The 19,114-nt window shown below is 38.0% G+C and overlaps 1 protein-coding gene across 2 annotated transcripts in view; it reads left to right on the forward strand.

Annotated features, from left to right (window-relative positions):
- BRF1 (BRF1 RNA polymerase III transcription initiation factor subunit) overlaps positions 1-19,114 on the forward strand; it is a 230,182-nt gene that overhangs the window by 68,178 nt on the left and 142,890 nt on the right. For both annotated transcript variants that reach the window (XR_004645421.1, XM_034767834.1), the window contains exon 4: positions 8,607-8,638. Coding sequence is in view for 1 of the 2 variants with exons in the window: in XM_034767834.1 (XP_034623725.1) it covers positions 8,607-8,638 (32 nt within the window). In the remaining variant the exon portion in view is untranslated. The remainder of the gene's footprint in view (positions 1-8,606; positions 8,639-19,114) is intronic.

The raw sequence follows: 19,114 nt of genomic DNA on the forward strand, positions 1-19,114 counted from the left end.
AAATTCAAATAATTAAAAAATGTGTGTGCTTATACATCTCTAACCAGATATAATGCAACCTGATATAACACGAATTTGGATATAACACGATAAAGCAGTGCTCCGGGGGGGCAGGGCTGTGCTCTCCCGCGGATCAAAGCAAGTTTGATATAACACAGTTTCACCTGTAACGCGGTAAGATTTTTTGGCTCCCGAGGACAGCGTTATATCACGATAGAGGTGTATGTACATACATGCATTTAATATAGAGATGCTTGTAACAGGGTGACTGACAATTTTCATCTTCTCATTGTGCTAGACTCTGGAAATTTGTTGATGCAATCACTATGGGCCTTTTAATACAGGAAAATCTCAATTTTGAATGTTGTTTTGTCCAACAAAAATCACCACAAAGCCATCAATCTAGCAATAACAAAATGACATAAATTTCTTCAGTGACACTGTCATTTTTGGGAATGAGGCCTCCAGTATGGGGAAATTTCTGTAGTGGTGCATTATTGATTTTAGTAAAGCTTTTAACACATCCCCACCTGACATTTTCATAAGCAAACTAGGGGAATGTGGTCTAGATGAATTCAAAGGATCTTGACAAATTAGAGAAATGGTCTGGAATAAACGAGATGAAATTCACTAAAACAAGTGCAAAGTACTAGGAAGGAAAACTCAAATGCACAATTAAAAATAGGGAACATCTGGCTATGTAGTAGTACTGCTGAAAAGGGTCTGGGGTTATAGTGGGTCACAAACTGAATATGAGCTAACAATGAGATGTAGTTGTGAAAATGGCTAATATTCTGGGGTGTATTTCGACTCGGGATAATTGTTCTATTCTATTTGGGACTGGTGAGGCCTGCGCTGGAGAATTGTGTTCAGTTTTGGATGCCACACTTTAGGAAAAATGTGTCAAATTGTAGAGTCCAGAGGAGAGCAACAAAATGATAAAAGATTTAGAAAACCTGACCTGTGAGGAAAGGTTAAAAAACTGGGCATGTTTAGTCTTGAGAAAAGACGACTGAGGGGGACCTGATAAATCTTCAGATATGTTAAAGGCTGTTATAAAGAGGACGGTGATCACTTGTTCTCCATGTCCACTGAAGGTAGGACAAGAAGTAAATGGGCTTAATCTGCAGCAGAGGAGGTTAGATATTAGGAGAAGCTTTCTAACTGTAAGGCTAGTTAAGCATTGGAACAGGTTATTAAGGGAGGTTGTAGAATCCCCTTTATTGGAAGTTTTAAAGAACAAGTTAGACAAACACCTGTCGGGTATGGTCTTGGTGTGCAGGGGGCTGGTCTAGATGACCTCAGAGGTCCCTTCCAGGCCTACATTTCTATGAAGATAGATAATACATGCACATACATATGTTTGATGTTGTGTACATATATGTGTAGACTGAATTCCAAGTTAATAGCACTAAAACACTACTGAGCAAATATAGTAGTGTAGCCACCCAACAAAAGAAACTTACCTCCAAACAAGAGTATCTGTTGAGATGTCCCACTGCCATCCCAAAATAATTAACCTCCACACCCAAGCTTCTTACCTTTCCTCCTCATCTTTCTTCTCTACCACTGTTGACAGCTCCCTCATCCTTCCTTTTCCCAGGTTCACAATTTTTGTGTAATCTTTGGGTACAGGGAGAAAGGGACCCTTCTTTGCTTCACTTCCTTTTCCTCTTTCTCCTCCAATCTATCGAGAACTCTGCTGCTATAATGCTCTTCTGGCTCGTCACATGTCTTTCTCACCACTTTCTTGAATCTCTTCATTAATTTCTTGTCCTTTGCCCATTATTTGCAAATTTTTTATCCTCGCCTTGAAGACTGCATAATTTCATCCCTGCTTACAAGTTTGAACTCCCATCCTTCTCCTTCCCCCTCACTCTTTACACTTCTCCCACTCTTCATGCTGTATTGCTTTTTGTGTCTCCTGCATCCTTGGCTTCACTCCTTCCATACTTCTGCTCCCTGTGAGTGGAAAAATGCCCCACTACTTGTCTGCCAACCCCTCTTTTATATCCCTCCTTAAAGCTGACCTGGGAATAATTCCTTGTTTTTTTTCACCAATTACTTTTCCTCTTTCCCTTTCCTGAACTGCAGCCTTTTGTTTTGGTTGGACTTTCTCATCTGTGGTAAACACAAGCTTTTTGGGACAGGGAATATATTTTATGTTGTTTTGTAAACAGTAGTATGAATTGACTGTGTTATATAATAGTCTGTACTATCATGATAGTAGGAGTAAGGCCTTCTAGATTCTGGTCTGTTGATGACTTCTTCTCTAAGGGTATTGTTTTCAAAGTACCGAAGTCTCATTGAAAGCAAACGGGACTAGGGTCCTTTGAAAATTTTACCCTAAATGATGAATGAATGTGAAGATGATTAAGAAAAGCTTACAGTATTAACTTTGTAAAGTCTGAATTTTAGTGTGTTGTTTTGTGTATTCCCATCACATACATTTGGGTGGTTGGTGTATTAATGCAGACTGGAATGGGCCTTTTTAATGGGCCTAATTAAATGCTTGTATAATTTTGAATTAACTCTACTAACTTAATGTTAATTACTGAAACAAAGGATGCAGTGTTGTGAACAAGGATCACCAGCAGAAGACATGCCAGATCATTAGGGATGTTGTTCAGGAAATGTGTTTCCTGCCTTATCTTTCTTATGTTCATTATATATTTAGGAAAAAATGCTGGCAGCAAATCTGTTGAGATCAGTGGAATTACTTCAGCTAAATGGTTAACCTAGACAGGAGTTTGTTTAATGGTGCTTTTTGCCCTTTAATAGTTAAGCATTTCAGCATATAACCATATGAAATAAAGGATTTTAATTGGAGACTAAAAACCATTAGGTTCTGTTTTTCATGGGCATTTGCCTACACAGACATAAAGTTAGGGTTTTGTGCAAATGACATTCATGTTCACAAGTTGAGTAGTTAGACATAAAGTTGATTTTCATGCTCAAGGATAACCCCTGTGCGCAGACTTCCTTTTTGCATATGGAAAATTGCAAATGTGGAGGCTGTATTTGAAAACTTGCCTCCCAGAATTTCAGGGTCAGGACTAATCTCTTTGCTAAATCTTTAAAAAACTGTTATTTTCCAAAAATATTTTGAATTGTTTGGATTAAGTTGCATTTTTGTAATCCTGCAGTTTAGTGTAAGGGGGAAGGGGAATGTGTATATTTTGACAATTATTGCTGTCAGTGAATTTTAACTAAAAGCTAATTAAAATTTGACAATTTGTAAAGCACTAGAGCTTTAATTCAAACAAATCGTAACTAGAAATTCACCGGATACCCTAAAATACTGGAAGGCAGTATTGTCAGGTAGATAGCTTCCTGAACTGGAAGCTGAGGGATCTGGGTTTTAGTTCCAGCTCTGCCCCTAAATTGCTGTACTACCTGTGGCAGGTCACTTCACCTCTCTGACTTTCTTAATCCCTCCCATCCTTGGTCTGTCATGCCTGTTCAGACTGGAAACTCTTAAAGGTAGGGACTGTCTCCACACTGTGCTTGTACGATGCCTATCACAATGCCTCTTGACACTAACTTAATATAAATAATAATCTTCTATGTTGATTGAAATTTGGGAGGGGGGGAAATCAGTTTAGTTTTCATCAATTTTTCTGTTAGTTTATTGCATTTCATCTAGTTTTTCTAGTCAGTGTAACTTTTTTCTTTTGCATTAACACAATGCTGAAGTGTTTCATGATAGATGATTTCATATTTACATTTTACAGAGTTAAATAGTGTTAATGTAACTATTTGTGCTATTGCTGTATGTAAAAATAAATATTTCCCATCTTTTCAAAGAACCTAAGATAGTCCGTCACTACCTGACATTTATTGATATCATGTTCCCAATGAGTGAATTGTAACCATGCATCCTTAGGAGTGAGTCCCTTTTCTAAGGCCTTGGCTATACTTGGCAATTCACAGCACTGCCGCGGCAGCGCTGTGAAGCGCGAGTGTAGTCGCACCGCCAAGGGGAGTAGCTTGCAGCGCTGTGAGTGAGCGTGCAGCACTGCAGGTGCTGATTACACTGGTGCTTTACAGCGCTGCACTTGCCGCGCTCGGGGCGGGGGGGCGTTTTCACACCCCTGAGCGCAGCAAGTTGCAGTGCTGTACAGCGCCAGTGTGGCTAAGGCCTAAGGGTATGCCTCATTCTTTCAGTAAGATATGTCGCAATCTCGACTGAGGGATCTGACACTAAAAAACACAGTTCTGTGTAAAAAAAAAAAAAGAAAAATGCCAATAAAAATGATTAAAATCTTAATGTTTTGAGAAAAACTTACAAAATCCAGAAAATTCAAATAACAAACCGCTAACTCTGTTCTTACCATCATATACGGTTCCTAATTTTTCACATTGCATAAGCACTGAGGGCAATGTGTTGCAAACGACTTTAGATACAATAGCATGAGATAATTTACATGAAAGTTTCCTGGCTTTTGTAGATTTAGTCGGACCATTTTAACTAGGATTTTTGTGTGTGTGTGGACTGCATTATGTTTAGTGGTTCTTCCTTAAAATAGATTTTCTGTGATCATTCCTGATTGTATGTCTATAAATAACTTTGCCAAATGGCAGTCTTGCTTCCTGGTAAAAGCTAACATTAAATGTTACCTGTATGGTATTGCCACCCTTACTTCTGCGCTGCTGCTGGCGGGGCTGTCCGGCTGCCCAGCTCTGAAGGCAGCGCAGAAGTAAGGGTGGCAATACCACAATCCTCTCTAAAATAACCTTGCGACCCTGCTGCAACCCTCTTTTGGGTCAGGACCCCCAGTTTGAGAAACTTTGGTCTCCCCTGTGAAATTGGTATAGTATGGGGAAAAGCACACAAAAGACCAGATTTCATGGGGGGACCCCAGATTTCATTGTTCGTGATGCGTTTTGGCTGGGAATTTGGTAGGGCACTAGTTATCTTCTATTTTATGAGTATCCCTGCTATTAACAGCTTTCTTTCCCATTGAGAACTTTTTCATGTGCTAGCTTTGTACCTGCATGAAAGTGCTATTGTTTTCTGTCAGCTTTAACGATGCAAACATTTATATTGTTTGTTAAAAACATATTATCTGGCTTTTTCAGTTGTATTTCACAGTCCCAAACTTTTCCACCCTCTAAAAATGAGCTTAAAAACAACAACATGTTTTTACATCTACTTCCTGTCGATAATTGCTTTCACAGTATGCATAACATAGGCCAACCCATTGGAACTGAATGACTCAAATATCCCATTCCCTCTCCCTTCATTGTGGCAAACACACATCTAATCACTGAGGCCTTGGCTACACTTGGCAAGTCACTGCGCTGCCGCGGCAGCGCTGTGAAGCGTGAGTGTAGTCGCGCCGCCAGCGCTGCGAGAGCTCTCTTGCAGTGCTGTAAGTACTCCACCTCTCCGAGGGGAGTAGCTTGCAGCGCTGCGAGCGAGCGTGCAGTGCTGCAGGCGCTGATTACGCTGGCACTTTACAGCACTGCACTCGCTGTGCTCGGGGTGTGTGTGTGTGTGTGTGTGTGTGTGTTTTCACACCCCTGAGCGCAGCAAGTTGCAGCGCTGTACAGCGCCAGCGTAGCCAAGGCCTGAGAGAGATTGCTGCAGGCTAACTTATATGAGATCCAGAAACTCTACCTGTTTACTGTGATCTCTTCTTATAATTCAGTGAACACTTGAACCAACTTCACCAAGGAGCAAAGTGATAGTGCATTAAAACAGCTGTATTATTGTGCTAAATTGCCTCACTCTAGTGAAAGTGAATTTCTCAACATATATCAAGTATTCTAAATGCGTGCAGTGTTTTAAATATTTTTCTCTAGTACTGGACAAGTTTTTTTTAAAGTAATGAAACTTGTGATTAATTTTTTATTTTACATTCAGAATAAAATCTCAAACTAGAGTAAGTTATAAGTAGATATATTAATTGAGGGGGAGAGGCAGTCTAGGTGGTTTAGTGTATTTGAACAATAGCCTTTTATCTCTAAATAATCAAGAACGGCTAGTAATTTTAAGTGCTTCAGTTTTGGGGGTATTCAACTTCTGAGGCACCATAAAGGGACTGGTTTTAATAGGATGGATGCTCAGCACGTTGACAACCAGACCCTCCAAGGTGTGTCAAATTGGACACCCAGTAACTGAGGCACTCAAAACCATGTGTCACTTTTGAAAGCTTCGATCTGAAATATTTGTGTCCCAAATAAATCAAGTTTTGGAGTCTCTTCCTACTTCCTGTTTGCAAACAAAATCACCATACAATTTGGATTGATAGGCAGCTTCCACTCAGGAAGATTACTGAGTGGGGGTGGGCGGGGCAAAGAAAGAGTAAAATGCTAGTCTGGCTATGTTGAAGAGTTGTCGGTGGTTATGGCTTCTCTGCACTTCCATTTTTCAAGTATTTTTTTACAGTTTTCCTTTTTTTGATTGATGGAGGATAGGTCCATCCGTGGCTATTAGCTAGGATGGTCGGGAATGGTGTCCCTAGCCTCTGTTTGCCAGAAGCTGGGAATGGGCAACAGGGGATGGATCACTTGATGATTATCTGGCCTGTTCATTCCCTCTGGGGAACTTAGCACTGTCCGAAGACAGGATATTGGGTTTGATGGACTTCTGGTCTGACCCAGTATGGCCATTCTCATCTTCTCCCTGCTTACACCAGTCCAATTGTGAACATTTCAGTAGTGCTTTGCTTGGACTTCTGTCTTTCACTAAAAAAACTGCAAAAAATTAGAGCTGTCTTTCCTGTCAGCAGTCTCTTGGCTGATTTGAATTTTGCTGACTTCTAATTGTATATGAGAGTATTTTGTATAGTGAATTTCTGATTTTAGTTCAGAGACTTACTGGGATCTTAGCTAATTGAATGCCCAGGCATACTATTCTCCCACATTATTGAAGCTTAGCTTGTGCTAAGAACATTAACACAATAAGAGGTGTAGAATTTTATATTGAATTTGGCAAATGCCTGCAGAACAAATTTGGAATGTTGAGTATGTATAGTTTTAATGTGCTGGGTGTAAGTGGTACAAAGCGGATGTTATATAGAAAAATGTCTGTACTGAAGAAGAGCTTTGCGTAAGCTCGGAAGCTTGTCTTTCTCACCAACAGAAGTTGGCCAATAAAAGATACGACCTCACCCCCCATGTGTCTCTAATATTCAGTATTAGTTTAATATACTTTATAAAAACAGGCTAAAACCTACATTACTACAATGTACTGAACTATAGTGAGTTTATTTACAATTGTTGTTTTTACCATAGTCATTGATTTGTTATGCATGTTGCTTTTTCTATGAAATTGTTTGTTTGTTTGTTTACTCTAAAATAGAACAGTTTTACAATAGTTCAACTAAAACCAGCTAGCTAAGATCATATTTAGTCTGTTATTCAGTTAAAAGAGAAATGTAATTAAGGAAAAAACAGCCTTGGTAAAAGCATCAAAGTCTTTAAAGCAGACACATTTGGCATTTGTTAGGATGAAATTGCCTAAAATTATCAAAGGAAATTAAAGTTCTTAAAATGTTTGTATAAAGAAACTGTTATTAAATAGAGTTTTTGGTAGACTTGTGGTTATTGTTTTGGTGGTTGTGAATAGTGTTTTATCTTTGTTTTTGCCCCTATTATTTCTTTCCTTTTATTTAAGTACTGTAAGAATAGAAAACATTTGTACATTTACTCAACAGTTTCAGTAAAATCTTCAGTAAATGCTCTCTAGTAGCTTTCTGTTTTATTCTCAGTATGGTTTTTTTCTTAAATAAATTACAATCATTAAGTTGCTGTAGTCATTCTTAATACAACTAGTATTTTCAAACTAACATTTTGGGTCCAAACTCCCCTCCACTGTATGGTGTGAGGATGAAAGGAATGAAAATTCCCATGTACTGACCCTAAACTGTTAGAGGGAGAAGAGTGGTGTCAACATGACATTCTCTTCCTGTACCCATATTCCTTTCCCATGGAAAGTCCTCCTTGCATGTCAGGGTGGAAGCAGACTGAGTGAGTGGATATACATTCCAGCAAAATTAGTTAGTTTCCTGTTATATATTTTGTATCTTGCTCAGAGATGAGGAGGCAGGGTCTGTATAGTCAAGGAACTGATGGCAGCATGGCTCTTAAGTGAGCTCTGCCTATGGGGGAGGGCTCATACAACAACATAGAGGGGCTGCCCATCTGTGTAGATGTCCTGAAATTAGAAGAGTTTCCTAGTCCTTTCCAATGTTTTTTTCTGCACAATGAGAGATCAGGTCCTAAATTGGCATAGAAAAAAGTGACAAATTAGATTTTCAAAAATGAAGTCTCTATTTTGTAGCACTTGATGATGTCCAGAATACAATATACAGTATATGTGGTCTGCTCATTCCTCAAAGGATTTCTTGGTTTTTTTAGAAACACTTTTCGTACATATAAACTTTGTTTGTAATGGCACCTTGTGTCCCATAGTGAGAGTAGGTAGGGCTTACTCAGGAACTGAAACCAATGTGATTCTTTAGCAGGAATGCGGGATCAGACAACTTAATCCATATTCCTGCACTGCCAGATGTAAATGATTTTATTTCTCCTTTTATAAAGTTGCTAAACAAATTGTCAAATTTTACATGCATTTATATTCCTTGACTTTTTCACAGACATGTTACTTGACCTCAGTGACCTTCTTCAGGTATTGTATCTGTTGTTGTTTAACTCTTTTGTTAAAATATTAAACCTTAAAAATGAATTCAAGCAAAGAACTACTAATGTGTGCTATTTAGGAAACCTTAGTGATCTGTTTCTTTAAAGATTCTGGGCAGGGAAATCATAGGGCTTGTAAATCAGAGTAATTATTCAGTGAAATTAAAGATCAAGTGCTTGGGGTTTTTTTACCCTCACAAATAACAAATCAGCAGTTTAGTATAATCTTTCCTCAGTGATCACAAAGTCACTGCAGTGGCACAAGGTCAGATTTCATACATTTTTAAAACAGCTGGTAAAGACAGAAATAACTTGTTAAGTAATACTGTATAAATGGATCTGTAAAATACTGGGATATTTTTGTAAAATCTATTTTGAGTTGTGTGTACTTAAAGCACTTGTGGATATAGAGCTCTAAATGAGCTGTGTGTGTGTGTACACATTCATTCTCTCTCTCTCTCTCTCTCTCCCCCCCCCCATATCATAAACATCTATTTTACATACAGTACAAGTAGGATGGTATAGTTTATTTTTGTCCTTTCAGCTGTCTTTGTAAATGGCATCCCTCTGAAGGTTATTTATTGCTTAAAGGAATCTGATGGAATTACAATAATCTAATGAATCTTTAATTCTTAAAATAATGAACATTCTTCTAATCTGCTACAAACTGAATGGGTTAAATGTGCTTAGTTATAACGAGAGAGAGAGAGAGTGTGCGCGCGGGGGGGGGGGAGTGGGAGGTTTATTTAATTTCAAACCTAGAGATCTAGTGATTTTCTTTTATAGATGACTATTAAATAGAAAGAGTAAGATGATGAAACATGGAACAAATTGTATTGTATCTGCAAAAGATGCAGCAAATAGAACAGGGTTGGCTTTCTAACAGCAGTAGAGCAGATTTGTTTTCAGATTTTGTTTCTATATAATCTAATGAGAAAAAGGAGGAAGAAGGGACATTTGAGGACTTCAAGCCATTCATTGAGGAAGCTGAAGGTACAGATGATCCAAAAATAACTGAGGGTTGGAGATAAGTCATTTTTGGGAAGAAGATGTAGCAGTTAGTACCTTGAACTCGTAACTACAACAGAATGGATTTATAGCAGTAGGAATATACTGCCAACCACCAGGATGGTGATGGTGATTGTGAAATGTTCAGTGAGATTAGATAGGCTATGAAAATAGAAAACTCAGTAATAATGGGGAGTTTCAACTATCTCTGTATTGACTGAGTACGTCATCTCAGGATGAGATGCAGAGTTAAAGTTTCAACACCTCATAAATGACTGCTTCTTGGAGCAGCTAGTCATGGGACCCACAAGGGGAGAAGCAATTCTTGATTTAGTCCTAAATGATACACAGAATGTGGTCCAAGGGGTGAGTATAACTGAATCACTCGGTTATAATGACGATGCTATAAATACATTTATCAGCCTTATGGGGTGGATGGGGGGAATCCCAAAATAGCCCATCACAGTGGCATTTAACTAAAGAAATGGGAACCACACAAAAATGAGGAAGCTAGTTAAACGGAAATGAAAAGGTACTGTCACAAAACTGAAATGCCTGCAAGTTGCATGGAAACTTTTAAAAAACACCTCAATAGAGGCTCAATTTAAATGTATACCCCAAATTAAAAAAACACAGTAAGAGAACCAAAAAAGTGCCACCATGGCTAAACAACAAAGTGAAAAAAGCAGTTAGAGGCAAAAAAGGCATCCTTACATTGGAAGTTAAATCCTACGGAGAAAAATAGAAAAGAGCATAAAATCTGGCAAGTCAAGTGTAGAATTAGACAAACCAAAAAAGAATCTGAAGAGCAACTAGCCAAAGACTCAAAAGCTAACAGCAAAAAATTTAAGTACATCGGAAGCAGGAAGCCTGCCAAACAAGCCATGGGGCCACTGGATGATCACGGTGCGAAAGGAGCACTCAAGCAAGATAAGGCCATTGCGGAGAAGCAAAATAAATTCTATGCATTGGTCATCAGAAGATGTGAGGGAGGTTCCCACATCTGAGCCATTCTTTTTAGATGACAAATCTGAGGAACTGTCCCAGATTGAGATGTCAGTAGAGGAGGTTTTGGAACACTATTTAATTTTATCAATTTAAGTCACCAGGCCAGATGGTATTCACCCAAGAGTTCTGAAGGAATTCAAATATGAAATTGCAGAACTAACAACTGTGGTATATAACTTATCACTTAAATTAGGTTCTGTACCAGATGACTGGAGGATAGTTAACGTGATACATATTTTTAAAAAGGCTCAAGGGGCGATCCTGGCAATTACAGGCCAGTAAGTCTAACTTCAGTACCAGGCAAATTGGTTGAAACTATAGTAAAGAACAGAATTATCAGTCATATAGATGAACACGATTTGTTGGGGAAGAGTCAACGTTGCTTTTGCAAAGGGAAATCATAACTCATCAATCTGTTAGAATTCTTTGAGGGGACCAACAAACGTGTACTTGGACTTTCAAAAAGCCTTTGACAAGGTCCCTCACCAAAGGCTCTTAAAGTAAGCAGTCATGGGATAAGGGGGAAGGGTCCTTCCATGGATCAGTAACTGGTTAAAAGTAGGGCTGTCACTCGCAGCTACTGCTTGCGATTAACGCAAAACAAATGAACTAGATTTTAAAAAGTTACAATTAATCACAGTTTTAATACTGTTAAACAATAATAGAATACCAATTTAAATTTATTTTAAATATTTTGATGTTTTTCTACATTTCCATATATATCGATTTCAATTACACACAGATTACAAAGTGTACAGGGCTCAATTTATATTTATTACAAATATTTGCACTGTAAAAAGATAAACAAAAGTAATAGTATTTTTCAATTCACCTCATACAAGTCCACTCAGCCCTACTTCTTGTTCAGCCAGTTGTTAAGACAAACAAGTTTTTCGTTTACGGGTGATAATGCTGCCTGCTTCTTATTTATAATGTCACCGGAAAGTGAGAACAGGCGTTCTCATGGTACTGTTGTAGCCGGCATTGCAAGGTATTTATGTGCCAGATATGCTAAAAATTTGTATGCCCCTTCATGCTCTGACTTACAGGCTCTAAAGTTTTACATTGTCTTGTTTATGAGTGCAGTTAAAAAACCTTCTACATTTGAAAGTTGCACTTTCATGATAGATACTGTACTACAGTACAGTGTTACATATTACAGTATGAGGTGAATTGAGAAATACTATTTCTTTTGTTTATCTTTTTTACAGTATAAATATTTGCAATAAAAAATAATGTAAGGTGAGTGCTGTACACTTTGTAATTGAAATCAATATATTTGAAAATGTAGAATTATAATACATTTCAATTGGTATTCTGTTATTAACAGTGTGATTAAAACTGTGAGTAATCGTGACTGTTTTTTAATCTTGTGATTAATTGCAATTATTTTTTAAATCATTTGGCAGTTCTAGTTAAAAGACAAGAATCAAAGGGTAGGAATAAATGGTCCTTTTTCAGAATGGAGAGTGGTAAATTGTGGTGTCCCGCAGGGATATGTACTGAGACCAGTGCTATTTAACATATTCATAAATGATCTGGAAAAAAGGGTAAACAGTGAGGTGCCAAAGTTTGCAGACGATCCAAAATTACTCAAAATAGTTTAAGTCCAAAGCTGACTGTGAACAGTTAGCAAGGGATCTCACAAAACTAGGTGATTGGCAACAAAATGGCAGATGAAATTCGGTGTTGATAAATGCAAAGTAATGCACATTGGAAATCATAATCCCAACTATACATACAACATGATTGCATCTAAATTAGCTGTTACCACTCAAGAAAGAGAGCTTGGAGTCATTGTGGATAGTTCACTGAAAACATCTGCTCAATGTGCTGCAGCAATCAAAAAAGCTAAGAGAATGTTAGGAACCATTAGGAAAGGGATAGATAAGAAGATAGAAAATATCATAATGCCACTATATAAATCCATGGTGCACCCATACCATGAACACTGCGTGCAGTACTGGCTGCTCCATCTTAAAAAAGATGTATAAGAATTGAAAAAGGTACCGAGAAGGGCAACAAAAATTATTAGGGGTATGGAACAGCTTTCATATGAGGAAAGATTAAGAAGACTGGGACTTTTCAGCTTGGAAAAGAGACAACTGAGGGGGGAATATATGAGAGGCCTATAAAACCATGAATAGGTGAAGAAAGTGAATACTGAAGTGTTGTTTACCTCTTCACATAATAAGAACCTAGGGTCACCCAATAAAATTAATAGGCAGCAGATTTAAAAGAAACATAAGGAAGTACTTCACACAGCATACAGTCTGTCTGTAGAACTCGTTGCCAGGGAATACTGTGAAGGCTAAAACTATAATGGGGTTCAAAAAAGAATTAAATATGTTCTTGGAAGATAGGACCATCTGTAGCTAGTAGCCAGGATGGTCAGGGATGCAACTTCATGTTCTGGATGTCCCTAGCCTCTGATTGCCAGAAGCTGGGAGTGGATGACAGAGGTGGATCACTTGATGATTGCCTGTTCTGTTCATTCCCTCTGAAGCACCTGCCATTGGCTACTGTCAGAAGGTACAGGATACTGGGCTAGATGGACCATTGGTCTGACCCAGTATGGACATTCTTATGTTGATTTCTAATGTATACCAACTTCTAGGTTCCCTGTGTTTAGTTGAAACAACAGATCTGTTACACAAAAGTATATACAACTACTTGATTCCTCTCCTGTTTTGATTATTTTTGGAACTTATTTTTTAAAAATTAAACATTTTTAACTCGGGTCATACTACTTACTGGATTAAAATAAAATCAACAAGTGTATGGAAAAAATTCCTTGGTTGGTGCAGAAGAATGTGCCGAAGTTAAGAGCCTGTTCTCACTCTCACAGAAGTCGATGGCAAAACTCTCATTGACCTCCCAAAAGGCAGGTTGACGTCCCACGTTTCCTAGTAGATAGAAGCTGCCTTTACAACCTATCTGAGATCAGCCTCTTTAGTCCAAGATTGATAAACTGTATCCAGGGAAAAAAGGGAAATTCATGTACTTTGCCATGGCTTTGAAGTTTTTTCCTTTCAAAGGACACCTTTGCTAAAATTCCCAAGTATTGAGACATTGATGACATTAAAGTATGAGAATTTCATTTATTACATTCCCAAGGCAGAAAGTGTCAACCTGTATAGTTAAGCCATTTTTTAGATTGTATATACTGATCTGGTAAAAAAAGGTAAGTCAGTTTTTCTTGATGAAACAAAATTGCTGTTTTTGTGCATCAAAGAAAACAACAATTTGAAAGGCTCAAAAATGAGTTATTGCAAGACCTTATGAACTATATTAATTTATTTTATAAAACCATTGGACCAGCTCTTGAGGACATGCCAGTGGCAGATCTTAAGTGGATGGCATCTTGGATGCTCCTATAGAATTTTCTTCTTGAGTTTTCTCTGATAATTCCTAGTGGTACAATGGACCTGTGGAATTCCTGCAGGTGGAATGGCGTCTGGATTCTCTCTGAAGAATGTTACCAAGCAAAATATCTTAGAGTGTCTTCATATGAGTTATTGAGTAAATTACTTAATACTTTAGGATGGACAGTCCATCCATCCATCTATTTAATATATCTATCATTGTCCATCTCTTCATCTGACAGAAATAATAAAGTAACCATTATGCCTCTGACTACTAGGAAAAGAGAAGATAAATTACATCAACCAAAAGTCAAGGAAGGAGCCCCATCCACTTCTACCTTAATCTTTTGTTTTTTTCAACAGGGAGCATAAAGTGCAGCCTCATTCTTCCATCCCCTTAATGTAACTTATTTCATCATTTTGTTTCTTCTTCTCTAGATCCTTCTTGGAAGATAAGATCCAAGAGGAAAAACAAAAGCACATGGGAAGAGTGAAGATATTAAGGTGGGGGTGGAGGAAGGGAGGGAAGCAGAAGATTGGTCTGCTTTGAGGCCTGCAAAGCCTGTGATTACATTCCATTTTGTGGGAGAGGGCTGTAGATTGTTGCATCCTTTCAAGCTTCAGTCCCTGGCTCTGGACCTATGTCTTTTTGAAGGTGGATGAGTTTTTCCCTGACTCAGCTCTGCCTCCCTAAACTGTTGCCCATTCTTTCTCTTGGGTTCACCCTTTTGAAAGGCTATGTGGATGTAAGTTTGGGGCTCGTAGATCACTTTTTGTTCTTTGGGAAACCATAGATTCATAGATTCCAAGGCCAGAAGGGATCATTGTGATCATCTAGTCTGACCTCCTGTATAACACAGGCCATAGAACTTCCCCCAAATAATTCCTGGAGCAGATCTTTCAGAAAAACATCCACATCTTGATTTAAAAATGGCCAGTGATGTTCCAATGGTTAATTATACTCACTTAAAAATGTATACCTTATTTCCAATGTGAATTTGTCTAGCTTCAACTTCCAGCCAGTGGATCACGTTATACCTTTCTGTGGCAGACTGAAGAGCCCATTATCGAGTATTTTCCCCCCATGTAGGTACTTATAAACTGTAATCAAATCACCCCTTAACCTTCTTTGTATTAAGCTAAATAGATTGATCATCTTGAGTTTATCATGATAAGGTATGTTTTCTTCTCCTTTAATCATTTTCGTTGCTCTTCTCTGAACCCTCTCCCATTTATCAGCAGTTTTTTAAAATTGTGGACACCTGAACTGGACACAGCATTCCAGAAGTGATCACATCAGTGCCAAATACAGAGGTAAAATAACTTCTACTTTTGGCCATAGAGTTGCAGTGAGCACTCTGATTATGTAACTCCCCTCCCCCAATCTTCTATAGATTCACTGCTTCCCAGGATAGCGTCTCCCATCCTGTACGTATGGCCTGCATTCTCTGCTATCCTGCACCCAACTTGCCAAGCCATCCAGATCGCTCTGTATCAGTGACCTGTCACCCTGATTATGTACCATTCCCTCAATTTGTGTCGCCTCTAAACTTTATCTATGATGGTTTTATGTTTTCTTCAGTCCATTGATAAAAAGGTTAAATAGCATAGGACCAAGAACCAATCGGTGTGGGATCCCCTAGAAACCTACCCCCTTAATGATATTTCCCTGTTATATTTACATTTTGAGACCTATGAGTTATCCAGTTTTTAATCCATTTAATATGGATTAAAATTAAAATATGGTTAACTTAATATCATTCTAGGTTTTTCTGATCAAGATGATGTACGCTGTACAGAAATCTAAGCATATTATAACAACACTATAATCTTTATCAACCAAACTTGTAATCTCATTTAAAAAAAGATATCAAGTTAGTTGTACAGGATCTATTTTCCATAAATCCATGTTGATTGGCATTAGTAATTACCTTTCTTTAATTCTTTATTAATCGAGTCCCATATCAGCTGCTCCATTATCTTGCCTGGGATTGATGTCAGACTGACAGGCCTATAATTATCCAGGTCATCCTCTTTGCTCTTTTTAAATATTGGTACAACATTATCTCTCTTCCAGTCTTCTTGAACTTCCCCAGTGGTCCAAGACTTATTAAAATTCAACATTCATGGTCTAGCGAGCTCTTCAGCCAGCTTCTTGGATGCAAGTTATCTGGACCTGCTGATTTAAAAATGCCTAACTTTAGTAGCTGCTGTTTAATATCCTCCTGAGATACTAGTGGAATGGAACGAGTGTTATCATCATATGATATGACTACACCATCTGCTTTTTGAAGTCCAAGTTCTTAGCACAAAGGGTTGTACTACTTGCCCATAAGGACACAATGCCTTCTGATGCCTTTATAGGACTACCAGTGGATATGGTGCCACTTCACTTAAAAATCAAAGAAACTGCACTTTTAGTAGTGTACCGTCCTCTGGCATAAGGTCTGTTACAGACCTCATGCTGGTGGTGTAAGTAATTTATAGCTGGAGGGATCTACTTTAACTTCTTCCGAAGCTGGGCAACCCAGGAACAGGGAGCCACAACTGCCCCCTGTGGCATGTACTCGTACGTAGCTGGAGAACTCGGGCTGTTTTCTTTATTTGATTACTAAGCAGAGCTGGATGGAGAATAACAATTCAATTTCATAACAACTTTCAGACATTTGAAATTTGTTTTTTGTTTTGCATTGGAACAAAACCTATTGATCATTTTTGCTAAGTGGAATTGTCTAAATATCTGTTTTCAGATGAGAGAGGTCACATTTTCAATTCAGGCTGGGATCTTCTGTGACCAGAATCCAACTGAAAGGTTTCCTTTCCACAACTTCATAAAAATCTATGTATCTCCGCAACATGTTTTCGCTTTGACAGAACAGCATATTTTGACACTAAAATGTTTAATCACAAATGTTCTGACCAGCTCTTCTTCTAGAGTGAGGCTATTCTTTCTTCTCCTCCTCTTTAATCGCTTGATCAACCAGCAACAGGGTTACATATTCATTAACTGGTAAAGTGGATAAGTCAGGGGTCTTTGATTGGGAATCTTCTCTGCTTGTATTTTCACTTAGTGAATTTTGGTTCTCTTCTTGTTTTGTTTGCAAGTACAGTTTTCTTTTGAGGTAGCCTTGCTGACTTTTGTTTCCTTTTCCATTGTTCCCATCTAGATTACATTGTCTAGCTGTTTAAAGGGTTGAGAAACTTGTCTAGCTTTGACCTAACTTTTTGTACAGTTTGGGTTTGCCCATAAGTTTCAGGATCCTCTCCTCCCTTTCATCCAGAGAGAACTACTCAGCTAGATTTCTGATCTCACAATATGTCAAAAGGCTGTCCCTTTAATCATGGGAAATGCCAGTCTGTTCCAGGGTCCCCCTCTTTTATATTGTAGCATCATGACTTTGAGATGTGGTTGCAACAGTCTTCAGACAGAGTAGGTATTGGCAGTTCTCTGCCTTACCTTTGATCTCTGATTTTATGTAGTGAAAATCTCCTCTTTAATATGGCTATATTGGTGCTTTTCATTATATAACTCTGCTCTGTGTGTTACTGCCTACTGTACAGATATGTTGTCAGATGGGGAAAGAGTATATACAAGAAGGGAAAACTAGTACAGTAACTGGTAATTCTGTTTGTTGCAGTCTTCTGCTTCCACCTTCAAAAAAAATCTTGATCCTTTCTCTGAAGGTTGCTCTCTCAAATATTTTCCTTCTTATGTGGATCTTTATTACTACTTACTATTTCCTCTAGAAGTTTGTTTACTTATATAAAAGTGGACTGGCTGATTCCTTTATACAGGCCTTAAATGATTATTTTTTATCTCCTTGCTTAGGTGGCATTATATGTCTTACCATACGGTTTTGTTGTAGGATGGGAGAATAATAGTAATACAGCAAACAGAATTACCCAGAAGTAGATTCTTCCTTTTGAAGACCTAGGTTGAGGAAGTGCTTTTCAGCACAAGATGAAGAAAAGGCACTTCATTAAGTGAATTTTGATTTGACTGATTGAAAGAGAAGTGGATTCATGTCTGTCATTCTTTGAATCAGAAACTAGCAAGCTTTCATTGGTGTAAGATTGTGATCTTGTGGATCTTTTTTCTTCTTGGGTTAAATACAGTATTCTGGCTGTGGTGGTCCAAAGAATGAAAAGCTTCAGCCTACTGATCTGCAGAACAAAACATTTAATATTAAGTCTTGAAACCTTTGGAGAGAATATTTAGTTGCTGGCTTACTATAGTAATACTTTTTACTCATTTCATGACACATCCAGGTTGACTGAATTTGCTTCCATTACCTCAGTACATATTTGTGTATTGATCTATTTAATTTAGACATCCTGGATGTGGTCTTTAGGCCCACTGTACAATAAATGTTAATAGTAATGAACCAAATAACTTCAGGTACATCTTCCCCAAACAATAGACATTGTCCTTAAATAGTCATTTGCTTTTTATGCTTCCTTTGTTATTTAGGCAAGCATCCATAGATGCTTTGAATTCTGACCGTCCAGTTCTTGGTCCTTCTGAAAAGAAGGTAACCTAGACCACTGTCAGTATACTCAATATTTCACTGGATTGTCTTACGTTGATCTTGACGAGCCTCTCTGGAAATTAACCATTGTTAAATACATTTATCTAATTTATTGGATCAAAGATTAGGCACCTTTTGTCTTAGGCACTCTGGTCAGCTGTTATCATCTGCAAGGGAGTGGAGTGAATCTAACAACTTTGTGAATTTCAGATTACAAATATCTTTCTGTGGAGATTTTTCAAACTGTAGCATGCTTTAGATTGATGACCTGTTCAACTCACTTGTCAGTGGTAAGTAGACCACTGTTCTTGTCCACAAAAGCTGAAGTATATATGTGGACTGTTATGAACGTGGACATTCAAACATGATGTGAAAAAGGAAATAATGAAAAGAAAATTGAAGGGTGAGAAGGTTTCCTTTCTCCTATGGAGGGGTCACCTTAAAACATCTGAGGTCTGAAGAATGAGAACTGATTAAGTCCACACCTTTGGAGAAGTATAGAATCTGAAATGTAGAGTATATTTAACTAGACCTTCCACAGGTAGGAGGATCCCC

The sequence above is a fragment of the Trachemys scripta genome, chromosome 4 (genome assembly GCF_013100865.1).
Source record: "Trachemys scripta elegans isolate TJP31775 chromosome 4, CAS_Tse_1.0, whole genome shotgun sequence".
Lineage (NCBI taxonomy): Eukaryota > Metazoa > Chordata > Testudines > Emydidae > Trachemys > Trachemys scripta.